Genomic DNA, 20,691 nt, shown 5'->3' on the forward strand with positions numbered 1-20,691 from the left:
ATTTCCTAAAATACTTGAGTAAATGATTAATACAAAGTGAGATATTCAGCAAACAAAGCAACAACAGATTGCCAAAAGTGGATTTACATTTGGATATTTACTAAATAAATATAATAAACTAAAACATACACAGTCACTACCTGTGGTTTTACCTACCCCATATTGTCTGGGCTCTCCACAAGTCTGGGATTTTCCTGACAGTTTTAACTGATCTTCTAGTTTCTGAATTTCTTGCTGAAACTCATCACGTTCATGTTCTCGCTCTATAGCTTGTTCCTGTAAGATGAAAAAGATTGTTTTTCATTTTTGCTATGAGGAAGCTGATGTTTGCATTTTCCTTTTTTCCTGCATTTGCTTGGCAGTTCTAGAAGCCAGGTAAGAATTTACAGGGACAACAGGAGATTATTATTTCAATTTACAAAACAAATGAACAGAAGAAACATGGAAAGAAAAAGCTACTCTCCAGACTCCTACTGATCAGGAAATTTTTAAAAACAAACATCCATCCTTGGTTTTTACAAAGAGAAACACAAAGGTCTTATTTTTGATAAAACCAAAACTATCCTGGAAGAGACTGATCACAAAATAGGAGGAAGTGTTTTTCCTCTCCAAAGCTGCAGAAATTGGGTGTTGAGCTTGCTTACATCCATGAACTGTCGTTGACTTCTAAGCTGTTTTTCAAGGACTTGAATTTGCTGCCTTAAATCAGTAACCTCCAATGACTTCTTTGCCAACTTCTGATTTTGATCCATCTGTTCTTCAAGTTCCACTTCCAAAATCTTCATCTGAGAGCGCAAGCTGGAATGGTCTTTCTCTGCCTGGCACTGCAGTTCTAACTTCTCTTTTGCTAAAAATTCTACTTCCTTTAGTAAACCTAAACACACACAATAGTAAGAAAGTCAGTCAGTCAGTCAAGAAATATGCAAATCAAATGTTGTTTAAAATTATATTTTATGCATATAATACACACACACATACACACAGAGCTACAACACATGTCAGTACCAAAGGGGAAATTTTCAAATACATAAAAAGAGGCACCCAACTCCCCTACTGTGTCTTTGAAAATCTTCCCCACAGACAACAAAATAATTACATATGCAATATCAGCAATGTCCAGTGGAAATAAGTCACAGTTCATGATTACTTGATTAACCAAGACCAATCTATGGCTACAAATTGAGCTTTCAACGAACAGGATATACTGTTTGGAGGATCCAAACATAAAGGCTTTTTGGAAAACATCAAATTAAATTCTAACACTTATCAGTTGTAAGTAACCTGAACACAAAGATGAGAATCAGGAGGTCTAACTTTTAAATGTATTATACTTAAAAGGAGGGTGGTGAAAGAACTATTATTCTGCCTTTCAAATGTGCAATTTGTATCCTCATTATTTGCCAAGAAAGCTTTTCCTTACTGACAGGTTTCAGAGAAGCAGCCATGTTAGTCTGTATTCGCAAAAAGAAAAGGAGTACTAGTGGCACCTTAGAGACTAACCAATTTATTTGAGCATAAGCTTTCGTGAGCTACAGCTCACTTCATCAGATGCATTTTCCACTGAATGCATCCGATGAAGTGAGCTGTAGCTAACGAAAGCTTATGCTCAAATAAATTGGTTAGTCTCTAAGGTGCCACTAGTACTCCTTTTCTTTTCCTTACTGTAGCAAAGAGGTGTGGCCTCCCTCCGAGATTGGCAGCGATACCAGGTGGGCGGAACAAGGAAGTCGACGCCACCATGCCAGAAACAGAGGGGCAGGTCAGGAACAGGAAGCATAAAAGGTGGGCCCTGTAGCTCAGTTGAAGAGGAGCCGCCGAGGGAGGCACATGCTTCCAGCTCAGCTCACTGCTGGAACTGCAGCCTGCAGAAGACTTCTGCTGCCCTGAGGACACTTCCCAGGGGCCAGGTTTGCCAGACATGCCTGACGCTAAGGAGCTGCTGGGATTGTCGCTGGCAGTATACCCTGAGGAGACTGAGGACAACTCTGGGGTTCAGGTACATGTGAGGGGGAGTATAGGAAGCAGCCAGGGGAACCAGACGACCATCTGGCTGTGGGGTCACCAGAGAGACAGTCAGAGTGTTGCCGGTTGATTCCCCGCTGACCCAGTGGCAGACCATTCTGTCGCTGTTAGGGCCTGGGGCTGGGACACCGTGGAGTTGGGAGGGCCCGCATCCCCCGCTGCCAACCCACCCTTGGGCTGGCAGTACTCCCCCTCCTTAGACCAAGAGGCCTGCGTTTGTTTGTCGCCCACCAGACCCAGGACGACAGACTGAAGGGCGTTCACCTCTGACAGAGCCCCTAGACTGTTTGCTGGGTGCTTAACCCATGCTGGTGCCCCGGACGGTTTGCTGGGTGCTTAATCCCTGGCCTGAACCCCATAGACTGTAGGTGGTGCTCGCCCTTGCCCGAAGGGGCCAGAGCACTAGATTGCAAGGCACCCCGACCTGCCCAAAGGCCTGGGCCCCTGAACTGTCCCTAACTACAGTACCCCGCTTGAGGGCTGGAATCCTAGACTGGTTGGGGGCCTGCCTTGTCTACGGGCTTGGGACCCCAGAATTATTCGCTCTCTCCCAACTGAGGGTTGAGCCCACGAGACTGCTAACTTTCCCGCTTTGATAGACTACTACTCCAGGGGGGTGACAGCAAAGAGGGGTGGCCTCCCTCAGAGATTGACAGTGAAGGAGGGCCACACACCCCTACAATTACCAACATCTAGAAATTCACTGCGGCAAGAGGATTCAGTAGATAGTGTTGTGTCAACCTTTTAACTGTTTTCAGATTTGTAAGTGCTCACAATAGAGTTTTGAAATAGATTTAAATGAAAAACAGACAAATTTCAGTCCCCAAATATCAGATTCATACTTCTCAAGGAAGAGTTTGAAAAAACTGGTGGACACAGCAATTTTATCCCCACCAAATTGTGAGTAACAATGGAGAATGAACTATATATTTTAACTGATGATTAGTGGAGGCTTTTTAGCTTCAAAACGAGTTTTACTGCCATCTGTGAAACAAAAAAAACTGCTTAAATGAGAATTTGAAATTTAAAAAAATTCTTACCACCTACCTCCTATTCAAAAAAGCCAGTGTCTGTATGGAATCTAATTAGGCCCATAAACTCTATGTAGAATGGGAAATTTGTTGCCAAAACTTAATATCTGATTGTGTATTAATGCAATATCAGTAACTGTACTCTGCTTTGTCGGTCTTATTTTTCTCTCCTTTTGATGTTACAGAAGAGTCTGATTCTCAAAACATATAGATATATAATTAAGGGTAACACTAACAGATTGTCAGGTCACTGATTTGACTCTGAGTAGAGAATCAAATTGATATTGTTTTATCAGTACTAGCTCAAGTCATGCAATCCTTCTCGGGTGACTCAAAAATCACATTAGAAAATGCTATGGTAGATTCCATTAGGAAGCTCATTTTTCACATCAACATAATGCAGCTTTGTTGGCTCGTCCAAAAATAATAATAAAACACATTTACGTTAAATCCAGTATGATTTTTATACAAATACCCGGCACTGCAAACAATAATTCCACACAAGAGGAAGAGTACTATTTTAAATGTTAAAAAATTTGATTTGTTCAATTAGAAAAAATAAAAAAGGAAATGTTCTAGCTTCGCACCCTTAGTAATAAGTAATTTGTTAGGCCTTTAACAGTTAACTTCTACAATAGCTGGAGTTTAACTATATGGTGAATTTCAAAACCCAGTCCTGTTACATACCACAGCCAGATTCTCAATCATGCGACAGGGTAAGATTTAAGGACAAGGGCCTAGTTGGCATGTGAGGGTAAGTCTACACTGCGCAAAAAAAAAAAAAGGTCCTGCAGGAGAGAGTCTGAGCTCAGCCTCACATGGCTTATGCTAAAAATAGCCATGTAAAGGTTCCTGTTCCAGCTGGAGCTCAGGCTCTGAAACCTGGTGAGGGTGGGTTTCAGAGCCCAAGTGGGATCCTCCACATGGCTACTTTTAGCACCGTAGTGCAAGCCCATGCCTGTAGACCCGGCCTCTGAGACGCACTGCTGCAGGGTTTTTTCCTGCAGTGTATACAATCCCATAGTAGCATTTGAGAGAGAGCTAGAAGACATATGTGGGAGCTGGACAAACAAGAGGAATGGAGCTGCAGCAGTTGGAGACAGCTCAGCACTGCTCTCTCCCTATATCCTAGACTGTGATCTGGCCAGATAATCCCACCTCAGTTACCTGAAAAATGCAGTCCTCCAGCTCATGTCCTTCCCGCACAAGCCTAGAGCCATCCTAGCATGCACGAGTATCCAAGGACATACATTTTGGGGCTTCTCAGAAGAAAAGCATTGCTCCTGTTAATCTATCAGAGCCATATGTGTATTACGCACACAACCATGTATAGAGAAAGCGTTATGGCTGCATTTTCAAGCTAGCTCAAAATTTCTCATTTGCATATAAAAGCAAAACTTTTGTTTGCATTTATTTTAGCATTAGACTTCAATAGTCATTTAAAACCATTTGTCTCCCTTATTTTTCTGTTCATTCCTTCCTCTGAGAAGCCTGATCTTTTTTTCCCTATTTCCCTTCAGATTCATTTTTCCTTCTCTACCAATTTCCCCTATATTTTCTTTCAAGAGAACTCATCCTTCCCTTTAGTCCATTCTTATCTTTCTCCTCTTCTCCTCCTCCCCATTCCTACTCTCTCTCCATTCTGCTCCCACAATCCTTCTTCCAGTTCCTTCAGTTCTCTTTCATTCACCATCTCTAGATCTCCTGCACTTGGTGTTGCTACATTTTAAAAATACATTTACCCTCTAAGAAACCCAGTTCCACACCATTAGAACCTTATAGCATTTTATAAAACATTTTTGTCTACTCAAAACAATGATTTTGGTTGCTTATAATTGCACTATGGAATTTAAGACGGACATCAGCAGACTGATATCATTTAATAAATATTGATTAATTAAGTTTTTTTACATAATTCAAGTTTAGTGATTTTTGTTAAATTGTGAAAGTAATGTCTTAAACATGTCCACATTATTAATAATGTGGAGGATGTATTACTAATAATTTACCGGGCATAGTTCTGAAGTACTATTCCTCTTTGTTAGATTAAATTCAAAGTCATTAATTAATTCACATAATTTCTCATGAAGTCACACTCTGTTACAAACCTGAATCTTCCTTTTGTGCTACATTAGCAACAGGAACTCCTATGAATAGAAACACGTACAAGACAAAAATAGGACATTTTGATTCATTCCATCTTCCATATCACTAATGAGTTTAAAACAAGATAGGGATAATGCCAGACTTTGTAGCATTCCTAAAGGTAACCTGTCTCAATGTGGAGAAGTAGTTGCTAATCATATATGCTGACCATGCACTACTGTTCTTATATAGCTCATTTTGGGTACAATTTTGCCAGGCACCTGGCCATCTCTTTACTGAGGTCCTGTATCTATTGAATTCTTTCATTTCGCAATTCTTCCCCCAAGCTTCATTTGTTTCTTACTTTTTTTTTTGCTAAGTGCTCAGGGCTCCTTTAACCTCTAAATCAGTCGCACCAAAAATTGTGTAGAGCTAGAGTACTAATTCCATCACTGAAAAGCACTTCAGAGACCCTAAAATAACTGTACAGTGATATCCTGACATTGCATTATTTCCAGTGGGACACATGACCCAAAGCCATAACCACCTGGCAACATAAAGATCCCAAAACAACATCCATGTGTCCTGATATGATTACTGTGTGTCCCTCTGTGGACGTTTGAAACTCAGTCATCCTATACATGGCAGAAAAAACTGTTTCTCCTTTCTCTATCTCTCCCCCCCTTCTAGAAGCACTGGTCGGGGCAAATATTCTGGTGGACCTTATGTTGTAATCAGTCCATTGCTTGCTCAACCTAAGACCAAGACGAATAGTGAGAGCTCAGCAGAGGCCTGCGGAGTCTACAAGTGGAACAAGTTAGTGTCACAGCCACCACAGGTTATTTTCACTACTCAAGACTTAGATTTTCTTCTGAAGGATATAATTATCTTTCCTCATGCTAATACCATTTCTGAGATTTTGATACAGTGCCTCCATATCAGCAAATAGAGACAAAACATCAAGATTTTTGATGGCATCATCCTGTGAGAGGAATGTGGGGTTGCAGGAGCCAGAGAGAAAGGAAGAACCATGGGGACAGGGCAGAGGGAGACAGGAGATGGAGGGGATGGACAGGAGCAGAAGGGGTAGGTGTCAAGAGACAGAGGTTGGAGTGGTGGATAGGAATAGCATAGGAGGAGAAAGGCAGGAGCCAGAACAAGGGGTTGGATAGGAGCAGAGGGGGGAGGGGGCAGGTGGTAAAAAGAAGTAGAAGAGGAGAGGTGCAGAGCCTGAAGGTTCAGGAGGCAGACAGGAGCAGAGAGGAACAGGGCTTTTGAGGGGAGGGTGGATAATTGGGACAGAAGGGTCTAAAGCATGCCTGAAATTGAACCCTGTAGTCCTGAGACTCTACATTCCCCTGCTGTCAGCAAACAGCTGTCTAGAGTCCAGATCATTAAAGCCTCCTCCTAGTTGTCCCTCCTAGATTGCTTGCCCCAGGGTTTTGACTCTCTGAATTCTAGTCTGTAGGGAGTTTACAGCAGATGCCCATTACAATTTATCTTGCATCTTTAATTATTTTAGCCTTATCCAAGATATTTAACTACTTCCTTCATTTTCAGTCCATTTCCTTGGTATTGCAGTGGTGTTCCAGAGCTTGTCTACACTACCGCACGGGGTCGATCTAAGATACGCAACTTCAGCTACGTGAATAGTTTATCTGAAGTCGACATACTTAGATCTACTCACCGCGGTGTCTTCATTGCGGTAAGTGGACAGCTGATGCTCTCCCATAGACTCCGCTTGCGCTCCTCGTTCTATATGAGACGTGATAAATCAACCCACGCTGGATCGATCATTGCCCGCCGATCCGGTAGGTAGTGTAGATAAGCCCCTAGTGACACAGATCTACTTCTTTCCCTTTCTATCTTGCCTATGCTCTATCAGTTAACTAACATTTTAGTTAACAGATCTTAATTATCAGTTACATCCCCTTCCATTCAGTATCACTTTTAGTTCATCATACTTATTTTTCCATACTCCTTCCATTTGTCACTAGACATTGGAGTACTCCTCATTAACAGCAACATCATCTTATTTCTAAAAACAGAAGTGTCACGTCTGGGTTTATTTCTTTTTCAAGTTAACTGGAAGTCTCTGAATAACTCAGGACAGGAAAGGGTAGAGCAATCAACCATTATACAAAAGAAATATCAATAAATGTTATTAAAGCATTTCTTACCAACTTCTATTTCTCCTACGTTGGCAGCCAGAGCTTTCTTTTGACTTATTAGCATATCCCGCTCCTCACAGAGTATTGCCTGTTCCTGGGTTAGCTTCTGAAACTGTTCCTGCAAGCTCTCCAGTTCCAAAACAAGGCGTCGTTCAGACTCTTCTTTCAGGCTCATTGCCTCTTCTAAGGCTGCTTTCTCTACTACATAACCTTCAATGATACCTAAAATCCAAAGGCAAAAGTGAACTAAAGGAGTAGACACTGAATTTCTTACATAAAGTACTATCAACTAACTACTGAAACTATCACCAATAGGAAGGGAAGGTTACTCACTTTGTGCAGTAACAGATTCTTTGAGATGTGTGTCCCTGTGGGTGCTCCACTTCGGTGTTGGTGCATCCCAGCACAGCTGATCGGAGATTTACAGTAGCAGTGTCCGGGCGGGTCATGCATGCACAGGAGGTGGGTCGCAGTGCACACGACCTGAGCCCTCCAGTTCCTTCTCTACAGCAGAGTCCCTACTGCGAACTCCGAAGTAGAGGGCGGGTAGTGGAGCACCCACAGGAGACACACATCTCGAAGAACCTCAGTTCCTTCACAAGGTGAGTAATCTTCCCTTCTTCAAGTGCTGTCCCTGTGGGTGCTCCACTTCAGGTGACTGTACAGTAGTGCCCCTCAGAGGGCTGTGGGGACTTCAGGTTCATTTGAGTCATAGAGGTAAGTATTGTGAGGCCCACTATGGCATCAGCCCTGGAGTCATGAGTGATTGCATAGTGTTCAGCAAATGTGTGGACAGAGGCCCAAGTGGCCGCCTTACAAATCTCTAATATTGGAACACTATGTAGAAATGCTATTGAGGTTGAAACAGATCTAGTAGAATGTGCTCTAATGTGTTCCGGTGGTTCTGTATTCCAGATACGATAGCACATTTGAATGCATGTGGAGATCCAGTTAGACAAATCTCTGAGTAGATACCGTGTCTCCTTTTGAGAGCTCAATAGTAGAGACAAAGTCTAGGAGAATTCCGGAAGAGTTTGGTCCTTTCAAGGTAAAACGCTAGCACATGTCTAACAGCTAGTGGGTGCAGGGTGGCCTCTCTTGGATTCCCGTGAGGCTTAGGGTAGAATGCAGCGAGATGGATTGGTTGGTTCAGATGAAATGTAGATGTAACCTTTGGTAGGAATTTTGGGTGCAGACGCAGCATGACCTTCTCTTTGAAGAATATTGTGTATGGAGGATCAGCCATGAGCTCACTCACCCTTCTGGCAGAAGTAATAGCGACCAGAAAGGCCACTTTCATGGATAAATGTAGCATGGAACAGATGGCTAATGGTTCGAATGGTGGTCTGGTGAGGCATTTCTGCACCAGACTGAGGTCCCACGTCGGGGTAGGCCGACAAACTTCTGGTTAAACGTTCAGGAGACCCGTGAGGAAGCGTTTAGTAGTTGGGTCCACGAATGTCAAGGTTCCATCCATCTCCTGATGGAACTTGGTAATGGCCGCCAGATGAACTTTGATTGAGCTCATAGTCAAACCTGAACTTTTCAGCTCCAGTAGGTATTCCAGCACTAGTGGTACTGTAGAAGCCGTTAATTGTCTTTCTTGATACGAGGCGGAGAACCTCTTACATTTTTGAAAGTAAGTATTACGCGTGGTCATCTTCCTGCTGTTTAATAACACGTGTTTAACTTATTCTGAGTAGGTTAGTTCACCATGATGGAACCATGTAGGAGCCATGCTTGTACGTGGAGTAGCTCCAGGCTCAGGTGAAGAGTACGACTGCAGTGCTGAGACAGCAGGTCTGGACGAGGAGGGAGGTCTTGTGGGGCACATATCGCCATTCGCATCAGATAAGGGTATCATGCTTGTCTGGGCCATGTCGTGACTCTAAGGATAACCTTGGTCCTGTCTGTTCGTATCTCGTGTATCATGTTTGATATCAGTGAAATCGGTGGAAATGAATACATGAGTTGTGCCTCCCATTTGATAAGGAAGGCGTTCCCCAGTAATCAGAGTCCTGCTCGTGAACAGAACATTGTGCATTTGCAGTTCGTTGGGGATGCAAACAGGTCGATGATGGGAATTCCCCATCGGTTGAAAATGGATCTCAGAACTTCGCCATTCATCTCCCATGCGTGGTCTTGAGAGAAGCACCCGCTGAGTGTGTCCGCTGTCATGTTCTGACAGCCAGGCAGGTAGCATGCCGAGATGTTTATGTAGTGTTATATGCACCACTTCCATATTTTATGGCTTCAGTGCATAGCGAGTGTGAATGCAGGACAGTACAATCCCATATTTGAAGGATGACTCGTACATCTGAGATAAGGTTTGTGAGAGTTATGAATCTGGCCTGAGGTAGGGAAGTCTTGGCTTCAGCCAGAAGGCATGGGATGCATTGTCCTAGGGATGGGGGTTCCATGACCACCACTCCCAAGAGAAGGAGATGGGTGGTGGTGGTCGGGGACTCCCTCCTAAGGGGGAGGGAGTCATCCATCTGCCGACCAGACATGGAGACTTGAGAAGTATGCTGCTTGCCTGGAGCTACAATCCAGGATGTGACTGAGTGTTTGCCGAGACTGATCAAGACCTCGGACCGCTACCCCTTCCTACTTCTCCACGTGGGCACCAATGATACTGCCAAGAATGATCTTGAGCGGATCACTGCAGACTACGTGGCTCTAAGAAGAAGGAGTTTGAGGCGCAAATCGTGTTCTTGTCCATCCTCCCTGTTGAAGGAAAAGGCCCAGGTAGGGACCGTCAAATTGTGGAGGTGAATGCGTGGTTATGCAGGTTGTGTTGGAGAGGGGGCTTTGGATTTTTCGACCATGGGATTTTGTTCCGGGAAGAAGGATTGCTAGGAACAGATGGGATCTACCTAATGAAGAGAGGGAAGAGCATCTTCGCAGGCAGGCTTGCTAACCTAGTGAAGAGGGCTTTAAACTAGGTTCACCAGGGGATGGTGACCTAAGCCCAGAGGTAAGTGGGAGAGTGCGATACTGGGAGGAAACACAAGGAGGAGGGTACAAGACGGGAAGCTTCCTTATTCATACTGAGAAAGAAGGGCAATAGGCTAGTTTTCTCAGGTGCATGTGCATAAACGCAAGAAGCCTGAGAAACAAGCAGGAAGAATTGGAAGTCCTGGCACAATCAAGGAACTATGATGGGATTGGAAAAACAGAAACTTGGGGGGCAGTTCAAATGACTAGAGTGCTGTCATGGATGGGTATAAACTGTTCAGGAAGGACAGGTACAGGAGAAAAGGTGGAGGAGTTGCATTGTATGTAAGAGAGCGGTATGATTGCTCAGAGCTCCAGTTTGAAACTGGAGAAAAGCTGTTGAGAGTCTTTGGGTTAAGTTTAGAAGCAAGAGCCACAAGGGTGATGGCATGGTGGGCGCGGGCTACAGACCACCACACCAGGAGGATGAGGTAGACGACGCTTTCTTCAGACAACTAACTGAAGTCTCCAGATCACAGGCCCTGGTTCTCATGGGGGACTTCAATCACCCTGACATCTGCTGGGAGAGCAATACAGCAGTGCACAGACAATCCAGGAAGTTTTTGGAGAATGTTGGGGACAATTTCCTGATACAAGTGCTAGAGGAACCAACTAGGGGCCATGCTCCTCTTGACCTGCTGCTTACCAACAGGGAAGAATTGGTAGGGGAGGTAGAAATGGATTGCAATCTAGGCAGGAGTGACCATGAGATGGTTGAGTTCTGGATCCTGAAAAAAGGAAGGAGAGTAGCAAAATACAGACCCTGAACTTCAGAAAAGCAGGCTTAAAGTCCCTTAGGGAACTGATGGGCAGGATCCCCTGGGAGACTAATATGAGGAGGCAAGGAGTCCGGGAGAGCTGGCTATATTTTAAAAAAGCCTTACTGAGGGCGCAAGAACAAACGATCCCGAAGTGCAGAAAGAATAGCAAATATGGCAGGCAACCAGCATGGCTTAACAGTGAAGTCTTCGGTGAAATTAAACACAAAAAGGAAGCTTACAAAAAGTGGAAATTTGGACAGATGACTAGGGAGGAGACCAAAAATATTGCTCGAGCATGCCGGGGTGTAATTAGGAAGGCCAAGGCACAATTGGGGTTGCAGCTAGCAAGGGATGTGAAGAGTAACAAGAAGGGTTTCTACAGGTACGTTAGCAACAAGAAAAAGGTCAGGGAAAGCGTGGGACCCTTAATGAATGGGGGAGGCAACCTAGTTCCGATGATGTGGAAAATGCCGAAGTACTCAATGCTTTTTTTGCCTTGGTCTTCACAGAAAAGGACAGCTCCCAGACTGCTGCACTGGGCAACACAGCATGGGGAGTAGGTGAGCAGCCCTCAGTGGTGAAAAGAACAGGTTAAGGACTATTTAGAAAAACTGGACATACACAAGTCCATGGGTCCAGATCTAATGCATCCAAGGGTGCTGAGGGAGTTGGCTGATGTGATTGCAGAGCCATTGGCCATTATCTCTGAAAACTCATGGTGATCGGGGGAAGTCCCAGACGATTGGAAAAAGACAAATATAGTGCCCATCATTAAAAAAAGGGAAAAAAGAGAATCCAGGGAACTACAGACCAAGTCAGCCTCACTTCAGTCCCCGGCAAAATCATGGAGCAGGTCCTCAAGGAATCCATTCTGAAACACTTGGAGGAGAGGAAGGTGATCAGGAACAGTCAACATGGATTCACCAAGGGCAAGTCATGCCTGACCAATCTGATTGCCTTCTATGATGAGATAACTGGCTCTGTGGATATGAGGAAAGCAGTAGAGGGATATAGCTTGACTTTAGCAAAGCTTTTGATACGGTCTCCCACAGTATACTTGCCAGCAAGTTAAAAAATTATGGATTGGATGAATGGACTATAAGGTGGATGGAAAGCTAGCTAGATTGTCGGGCTCAACGGGTAGTGATCAATGGCTCGATGTCTAGTTCGCAGCCGGTATCAAGCAGAGTGCCCCAGGGGTCAATCCTGCAGCAGGTTTTGTTCAAATTCTTTATTAATGATCTGGATGATGGGATTAATTGCACCCTCAGCAAGTTCACAGATGACACTAAACTGGGGAGAGAGACAGATATGCTGGAGGATAGGGATAGGATACAGAGGGACCTAGACAAATTGGAGGATTGGGCCAAAAGAAAGCTGATGAGGTTCAACAAGGACAAGTGCACAGTCCGGCACTTACGACGGAAGAATCCCATGCACCGCTACAGGTAGGGACCAACTGGCTAAGCAGCAGTTCTGCAAAAAAGGACCTGGGGATTACAGTGGATGAGAAGCTGGATATGAGTCAGCAGTGTGCCATTGTTGCCAAGAAGGCCAATGGCATATTGGGCTGTATTAGTAGGAGCATTGCCAGAAGATCGAGGGAAGTGATTATTCCCCTCTATTCGGCACTGGTGAGGCCATACCTGGAGTATTGCGTCCAGTTTTGATCCCCCCAAACACAGAAGGGATGTGGAAAAACTGGAGAGTGTCCAGCGGAGGACAACAAAAATGATTAGGAGGCTGGGGAACATGACTTACGAGGAGTATCTGAGAGAACTGGGGTTATTTAGTCTGCAGAATAGAAGAGTGAGGGGGTATTTGATAGCAGCCTTCCATTACCTGAAGGAGGGATCCAAAGAGGATGGAGCTAGGCTGTTCTCCATGGTGGCAGATGACAGAACAAGAAGCGATGGTCTCAAGTTGCAGTGGGGGAGGTCTAGGTTGGATATTAGGAAACACTGTTTCACTAGGAGGGTGGTGAAGCACTGGGTGACCTAGGGAGATGGTGGAATCTCCATCCTTAGAGGTTTCTAAGGCCCGGCTTGACAAAGCCTTGGCTGGGATGATTTAGTTGGTGTTGGTCCGTGATTTGAGCATGGGATTGGACTAGATGACCTCCTGAGGTCTCTTCCAACCCTTATATTCTATTATTCTATGGTACCTTCTTCTCTTCGCAGGTGGGGTATAAATCACCAAAGTGCAGATGGTGGCCCAAGAGTCCTTCATCGTATGAAGCACCACATCAGTTTTCTTTGAGAAAAGCTTTTCTCGATCAAAAGGTAGGTCTTCTACCTTTGTTTGCAGTTCCTCGGGTATATGCAAGGCCTGTAGCCAGTATCCCCGGCACATCACTATGGCTGTGGCCATGGTTCTGGCTGTGGTGTCTAGCGACGCTTGTAGGGCTGTTCTGGCTATCTGTTGACTCTCGTTGATGATAGCTTGAAATTGTGACCTTTTCTTCTTGGGGAGCTCTGCTATGAACAAGCTAAGTTTCACATAGTTATCATAGTAATATTTAGCTAACAATGCAGAGTGATTAGCCACTCTGATTTGTAGGGTGCCTGAAGAATAAACTTTACACCCAAACAGATAGAGTCTCTTGTGCTCTTTCTCCTGTGGTGTAGATTTAAACTGTGGTTGCTTGCCGTGTTGATTCGCAACATCGACCACTAAGCTGTTGGGGGGGCAGATGTGCAAAGAGAAAGTCTGCCCCTTTTGCATGTTGGCAGAATTGAGGCCGGTGTCTGCCAGACAGTCTCTGCCGGTTCCAAGATGGCATCGTTGATAGGACGAACGATCTTGGAAGTAAATGATGGTTGTAGTATTTGTACCAGCTGGTTTGTCTGCACCTCCTCTAGTGGTATTTCCTGGCTGTGAGTGACCCACTTAAACAGTTCTTGAAACTGCTTGAAATCTTCTCCTGAAGTTGGCAGTGGGGGCATAGCAGCCTCATCTAGGGAGGAGGAAGTGTTGTGAGCAGGAGAGGTAGTTTCTTGGTCTGTGCCAGTTTCCGTGTCCTCGCCTATGTCCTGAGCCTCCATGGCCTGCAGTGTGGGAGAGGCAGGGTTAGAGCGCAGATCATGTCTGTGCGCCGTGGGTGGCCTGGAATGTGGACCTCTGTAAGAAGCCCAGGGTTCCCAATGTGCCCACTGCATTGGGAAGGCCACGGGGGAGTACATCCATGGTGGTCAGCACCATGGTTGAATTGTCTAGTGGTATCTTGGTCCCATATGGCTCCAAGGTGATCGGTGTTCTTTTGGTGGGGAACAGTGTAGTGAGAAGGTGTTTTGCTCCTGCATCTCCTCTTCGCTGGAAAATTGTGAAATGTCATGAGAGCTGTTGGGATCTCCTCCATAGCCTGTTGGGGAGCTCTCGGTACAGAGTATTGGGGAGTGCGGTGCCAACAGTATCACCAACTCTTTCTGGTGCAACAGAGACCGTGTGGTGCCAATGTCTGGATCATCAGTGCCATGAGGTCCGCTCTCACCGGTGCACGCGTCAGTGCCGACAAATGCTGTGGCTGTTTAGTCAGTGCGGTCGGTGCCGACTTGTTTTTCTCCACCAGTGCCGACTGTGTTGTTGGTGCTAAGGGCGTAGGCATGGTGCCTGAGGAGACGCTCGGTGCCAAGTCCCTTGCAGGTGAACTTGGTGCCGTGGAGGAGGCATGTCTTTGTGCCTCGACTCTGTCTCCTTTGCTCGGACTTTGGCGTTGCTGGAGGTGCCTGGAGCATCACAGGTGCTCCCACAAGCATATGTCGGCATCCGGGGTAGCGACCTGGCAGGAGACCGCCTGTCTTTTCACACTACTTTCTGCGGAGAATTCTGAGCCCTCTTTTTCGGTCTTTCATAGGGTACGTCTCCTTTTCCAGTTTGAGCAGTATCTGGAGAGGCAGTCTGCTTGTCCAAATCGGATTTGAGGGATTTCTCCATTAAAATTATTTTTAGCCGGAGATCCCTGTCACATTGGGCTCTGGCTCTCAAACTGCTGCAGTGGGGGCATTTTGGGGGTTATACCCCTCACCAAGACAGCGCACACACAATGAATGCCCATCTGAAATGGGCATAGCTTCATGGCAGGAGCCACAGTGTTTGAAGCCTGAGGAGCCAGGCATCTTAACGGATAACCGTCCCCTGAGAGGAGGTAGCTAACGAAAAAAAAAATTTTCCCCTCAATAAAACTAAACACTAACGCTTTCTAACGATCTAATTAAACAATTTTTTAATGGTTTGAGGGAAGAGTGCTGATACTGCCCCAGAACTCAGTCTTCAGCCGAGGACAGCTGAGAAGGAACTAGAGGGCTCAGGTCGTGCACGCACTAAATGCAGCACCAGTGGCATGGCAAGACGCCTACCCGCGCAGACATGGCTACCATAAATCTCCGATCAACGATGCCGGGACGCACCAACACCCAAAGTGGAGTACCCAAAGGGACAGCACTCAAAGAACAAACCGTTTATTTTAAATTCAAGTACTGTATCTTAGTTCATTCGTAGAAAAAATACCCATAACATACTAAGGGCATTTTAAGCTGCTCCAAAGACTGTCTGCAGGAAAAAAAATAAACTAAAATAAGGGCATATGACAGAAGAGTCTGGCTAGTTCTCAGCATATGTATTGACAGTGCATATAACATGTTTACATTTTCTTTGAGCTATTAGACAGGTCCAAGTTGTACCGGAGGTGTGCCTTGCACAAATAATAGCACAGATTTATGAAAGAAATCCCTTAATGAACATTTATTTGTAACTTATACAAGCCAAAATTTAGATATATACTAGCTCAGTGGTTTTAAACCTGTGATCCGCAGACCCCTGGTAGTCCACAGACTATGTCTAAGGGGTCCGCAGAAGGTTGTAGTTACCACAGAACTGTGGTTTTCAACCTGGGCTCTGCAGACTATGTCTAAGATTTCCAAAGGAGTCTGCACCAGCATTCAAATTTTTTTAGGGGTCTGCAAATGAAAAAAGGTTGAAAACCACTGTAAAAGCAAATCTGTTACATGTTAACTTTAAATCCACTATATAAATCCATGGTATACCCACACCTTGAATAATGTGTGCAGTTCTGGTCAATTGGAAAAAGCACAGAGAAGGCTAGAAAAACAAGTAGAGGTATGGAACAGCTTCCATATGAAGAGAGTAAGAAGACTGGGACTGTTCAGCTTGGAAAAGAGAACTCAGGGAGGATATGACAGAGATCTATAAAATCATGAATGGTGTGGAGAAAGTGAATAGGGAAATGTTAGTTATCCATTCACGTAACACAAGAACCAGGGACCATCCAATGAAATTAATAGGCAGAAGGTTTAAAACAAACATAAGGAAATATTTCTTCACACAACACACAGTCAGCCTGTGGAGCTCATTGCCAGGGGATCTTGTGAAGGCCAAAACCATAACTGGGTTCAAAAAATAATTAGATAAGTTCATGGAGGATAGGTCCATCCAAGGCAATTTGCCAAGAAGGCTGGGAAGAAACCCACTGGTCTGGGTGTCCCTAAACCTCTGACTGCTACAAGCTGGGACAGGAGAACAGGGCATGGATCACTCAATAAATTGCCCTGTTCAGTTCACTCCATCTGAAACATCTAGCACCAGCCCCTATTGAAAGACAAAATACTGGTCTGGGTGGGCTATTTGGTCTGACCTAGTATAGCCATTTTTATGTTCTTAACAGTAAAGTTTACCATGTACAAGACACAACAAAAGAATTTTCAAAAGAAGTATCACACCCATTCATATAATCATAAAGGATAGGGGAAAAGTCTCTTTTTGGTCATTAGTCTTATTTCTCTTTGGCAGGACTTTCAGCATAAAAAATGCTCATCAAGTTGTGACCAAAATCTCAAGTACTGATGAATTCCACCACTGCCTTTAGGTGCATGCCATAATGCCACAACACACTTTTCCCTGTTTTAAATATATTTGTAAGAGAGGGTAACGCTCAAATACCGGCACTTCTTAAAATAGATATTTAAAGTTGAAATTCTCTCCCATTTAAATCCATGATTTCATGTCTTATTGGTAACATTTCTCTTCCCCTTCCTGTTTATAGCATCCTTGTATGCAACTGTGACAACCATTACCCTTTCTCTAAACAGCCTCTCCCCCACACTCCCCAAAAAAATGGACAGCACAGCCTTTTGTTGATTTATTTCCTCATGTGTAAAATGGGTGTAATATCTGCCTACAAAGGTTGGTATCAGGCTTAATTAGGTAATGTTTCTGAGTGCTTTGAGGGCATAAAGCACACTATAAAAACTCAATAATACTATTAAACTAGTTATTTGACAAGGAATGACATTACATGCATTTTGGTGCGATCATCAGTCTTTTAAACCTATGCTGGCTTTTATCTCCCATGTAGTCAGAGAACAACTGGTTTGTATTTCACTGGGTCTCATTTCCCAAAACTGACAGTATGTTTTCCCTATGCACCTCTTGGGACTTCTGTCCACCAGAAGTTTCCAAAGCAACTGCTAATGACAGAGTTCCTTGATTACTTCCTGCAATACTCTGAGTAATTTTCGTCACATCCTGCTAGTTTTAAAATTACAAACATCAAGTACTATAGTCACTTGTTTCTTTCAGTGCTAGACAAAGTAAAATAATTATTTAGCAATTCCGATTTTGCCTGACAGTTGGTATTCAACGCTCTCCGGTTAATAGCCTTTTCTTTCTTTTGTCTCCCATGTCTTATCATTTCCTTTGCATACATCCTCATCAAATATTTCCTTCTACTGTCAGTGGGTCCTTCCTGGACTAGCTGTGAGTGCTGGGACCCACTGGGAAACTAGGCATCTCCCCTTCCCGAATAAAGCTCCCATTTCTAGCCATGCAAGAATGTGAGATACTGGTTTTTAAAGTCCTGACATTTTTAGCATAAAAAACATGCCACTAGTACAATCCTGAACACTGGGCCGATTCCGGGGCTCAGGTAAGTGTAACTCTGATGGTGGGGAGGCAAGTGCCACATCTGCAGGGAGAAAGAGGACATATCTGTTTCAAGTGACACAGGGATTTAGAATGCCAAAGTGGGCAGGTAAAGCAATTAAATGTGCATTATAAATTCATTTATCCACCTCCAAATATTTTTTTGTTATATTATATAAACAACATCTGAAATCTGTTTTGGTTTCATTTCCTTACCTTCTGCTTTATGAAGCTCCAGTGCCAGTTGATTCTTTGCCTCACTTTCCTCATTTAGACACTCCATCAGATCATGGTGCTGACTAACCACTTGGGCAGTTTCCTGATTTCTGCGGCTGAATTCCTCCTCAAAGTGAGCGTGAATTTCATGTGTTTTCTCCAACTTTAAAAAAAAAAAAAAAAAAGGTACATCACAACATACGACACTAAACATGTGAACTGCAATGATCATCTGAACGCTTATAAAGAGAGAACTTATTTTCATTTTTGTAATATTTATCTATCAAGTGCTTCTGCCAATTACAAAGCAGCTTGTAGCTTAATTGCTGCATATTCCTAACATGTTTTATTACAGGACTTTGTTTTAATGTATTAATAGCCAACTAACTGTTTTGAAGCAGTAATAAAAATAGGTCTTTATTATATTTTTATTAAAAGAACCACCTCACTGCATAGTGCATGACTTTAAAAATGTGTTTTATGGCTCAATTCTGTTCTCACTGAAGTCAAAGGTAATTTTGCTACTGGCTCCCAGTGAAGTTAAAAGTTTCTCTTTAGAGTTACAGAGATTCACAATATTGTGAAACACGCGATGAATCTTTCTCCTTGCAGTGCTTAACTCAATTCCAAGTTCTCAGTTTGCCATCACTGAAACATCTACAGGTTTAATCTTTCAGCTATGCACTAGTTTTCATTGTAAAAGTCTTCCACCCCTTTTTACAGTATGTAAGCCATGCAAAGTATATTTGCAGGTATGTGGGGTTAAGATTCTTCATTATTTGCCCTTTACCCCTTTCCTAAGAAGCCTCTGTCATGACAGTTTTCCTCAGTAAAAGTGGCCCCCTCTAGGGTCAGTCATCACTGTTTTATGCAGGAAGGTCACTTCAGAGGGGTCTGAAAGCGCTCCTCTGCCCTTTGCTTCACTACAGGCAACCTGAAAATCCTAATTCTGATCTCCAACAAGGAAGCTGAATATATATCTATAAAACTGGTGGGTAAAGTTCCAGTTTAAACCTTGCCATAACAACAAACATCTTGTTTCATTATTACAAGCACCCCATAAAATACAGATGGCATGTAATCTAATCCAGGTCCAAAATATAGTAGAACCTCAGCGTAACGAACACCTTGGGAATGGAGGTTGTTCATAACTCTAAACAAAACATAATGGTTGATTTTTCAGAAGTTTACAACTGAACACGGACTTAATACAGCTTTGAAACTTTACTATGCAGAAGAAAAACGCATCTTAATTTAAATGAAGCAAGCACAGAAACTCTTTCTTTACCCTGTCATATCTTTTTTTTAAAGCTTTCCCTTTATTTTTTTTTAGTTTACATTTAACACAGTATTGTTTTGTACAGTGCTTTTTTTGGTCTCTGCTGCCAGATTGCATACTTCCAGTTCCAAATGGGGTATGCTGCTGAACAGTCAGTTCATAACTCTGGTGTTCGTAACTCTGAGGTTCTACTGCACATATTAACAGACATTACAAGAACAGTTCTTATAAGTAATGAGGGCAGAACCATAAATGCAGCAAGTAGGAAGAGGTGTACAGATTTCTTATTGGAAATGTGAGCTGTCTACATAGCTTTTCATGCACTTTCCCAAGAACCCAATCCTACAAAGTGCTGAATTCCTTAATGCCCAAGAGTGTCAGCATGTCACAGGATCAGACCCCAATTGCCTATGACAATATGTAGCTAAAGGCTGAGATCTAGTTTTACTTGTTTCGTTGATTCTGTAACCAGCTCTAGAAGTTTCTCCACAGCAGTACGCAAACGGCAACAAATTTTCAGGATCATCTCTTCATTCTCCAATGCCAGGTCTGGGCTTGCAAAAACACTCTCACATAAGTGTTGGCTCAACTCAGACCCTTCATCTGTCACTGCAGACACCTGGTTGTGTTCTGTGAGAGTTTCATCCAGGTCACCTACCAAAAAATTAAATGAATTAGAAAAAACACTATTACAAAAAATTAGTCCAGAAACAGCTACTCGTTACACAGCTGACTGACATGATCATATGCAAATATAACAGTGACACTACTTGGGACTGAGCGATGTTTAATTAATGGAAAACATCTCAACATAAAGTTCTTTAATACTTAAAAACTGACATGCCCCTTCACCAGATTTGGACGTATTTTTGTAAGTTATGAAACTACTTTGAGATGTTTGAAGAGAATAGTTACACCTAGATGAATGTTGCCCAGTTAGATATGACAAATCTTTTAAGATATAACAGGAGGCCCTGTGGCCTGCACATAGTTGCTACAAAGTCCAAGACCTGCCCAGCCATTCATTGTTCCAGTTCAGGCTCACAATGCTATGATAGAAAAATGCTTGTCTCCTATTAGAAAGTTGAGAAGGGCACATTATAATGGTTTTGATGAGCACACAATGGATCTATCTTTGCCACAGTACAGAATCTTCATGGTCAAGAGGATTAAAGCAGGATATTGACAGAGTC

General features: G+C 43.6%; 1 protein-coding gene across 9 annotated transcripts in view; it reads right to left on the bottom strand.

Annotated features, from left to right (window-relative positions):
- Positions 1-20,691, bottom strand: part of PCNT (pericentrin) — a 241,299-nt gene that overhangs the window by 83,945 nt on the left and 136,663 nt on the right. For 6 of the 9 annotated variants that reach the window (XM_037912953.2, XM_037912948.2, XM_037912949.2 and 3 more), the window contains 6 exons: positions 19,947-20,152; positions 18,220-18,382; positions 7,319-7,531; positions 5,162-5,200; positions 645-874; positions 157-276 (listed from right to left, as the gene is read on the bottom strand). In XM_037912953.2, the coding sequence (XP_037768881.1) occupies positions 157-276; positions 645-874; positions 5,162-5,200; positions 7,319-7,531; positions 18,220-18,382; positions 19,947-20,152 (971 nt within the window). The remainder of the gene's footprint in view (positions 1-156; positions 277-644; positions 875-5,161; positions 5,201-7,318; positions 7,532-18,219; positions 18,383-19,946; positions 20,153-20,691) is intronic. The other 3 variants (XM_043525812.1, XM_037912951.2, XM_043525813.1) reach the window with 1 other exon arrangement.

Source organism: Chelonia mydas, chromosome 11, assembly GCF_015237465.2.
Source record: "Chelonia mydas isolate rCheMyd1 chromosome 11, rCheMyd1.pri.v2, whole genome shotgun sequence".
Taxonomy (NCBI): domain Eukaryota; kingdom Metazoa; phylum Chordata; order Testudines; family Cheloniidae; genus Chelonia; species Chelonia mydas.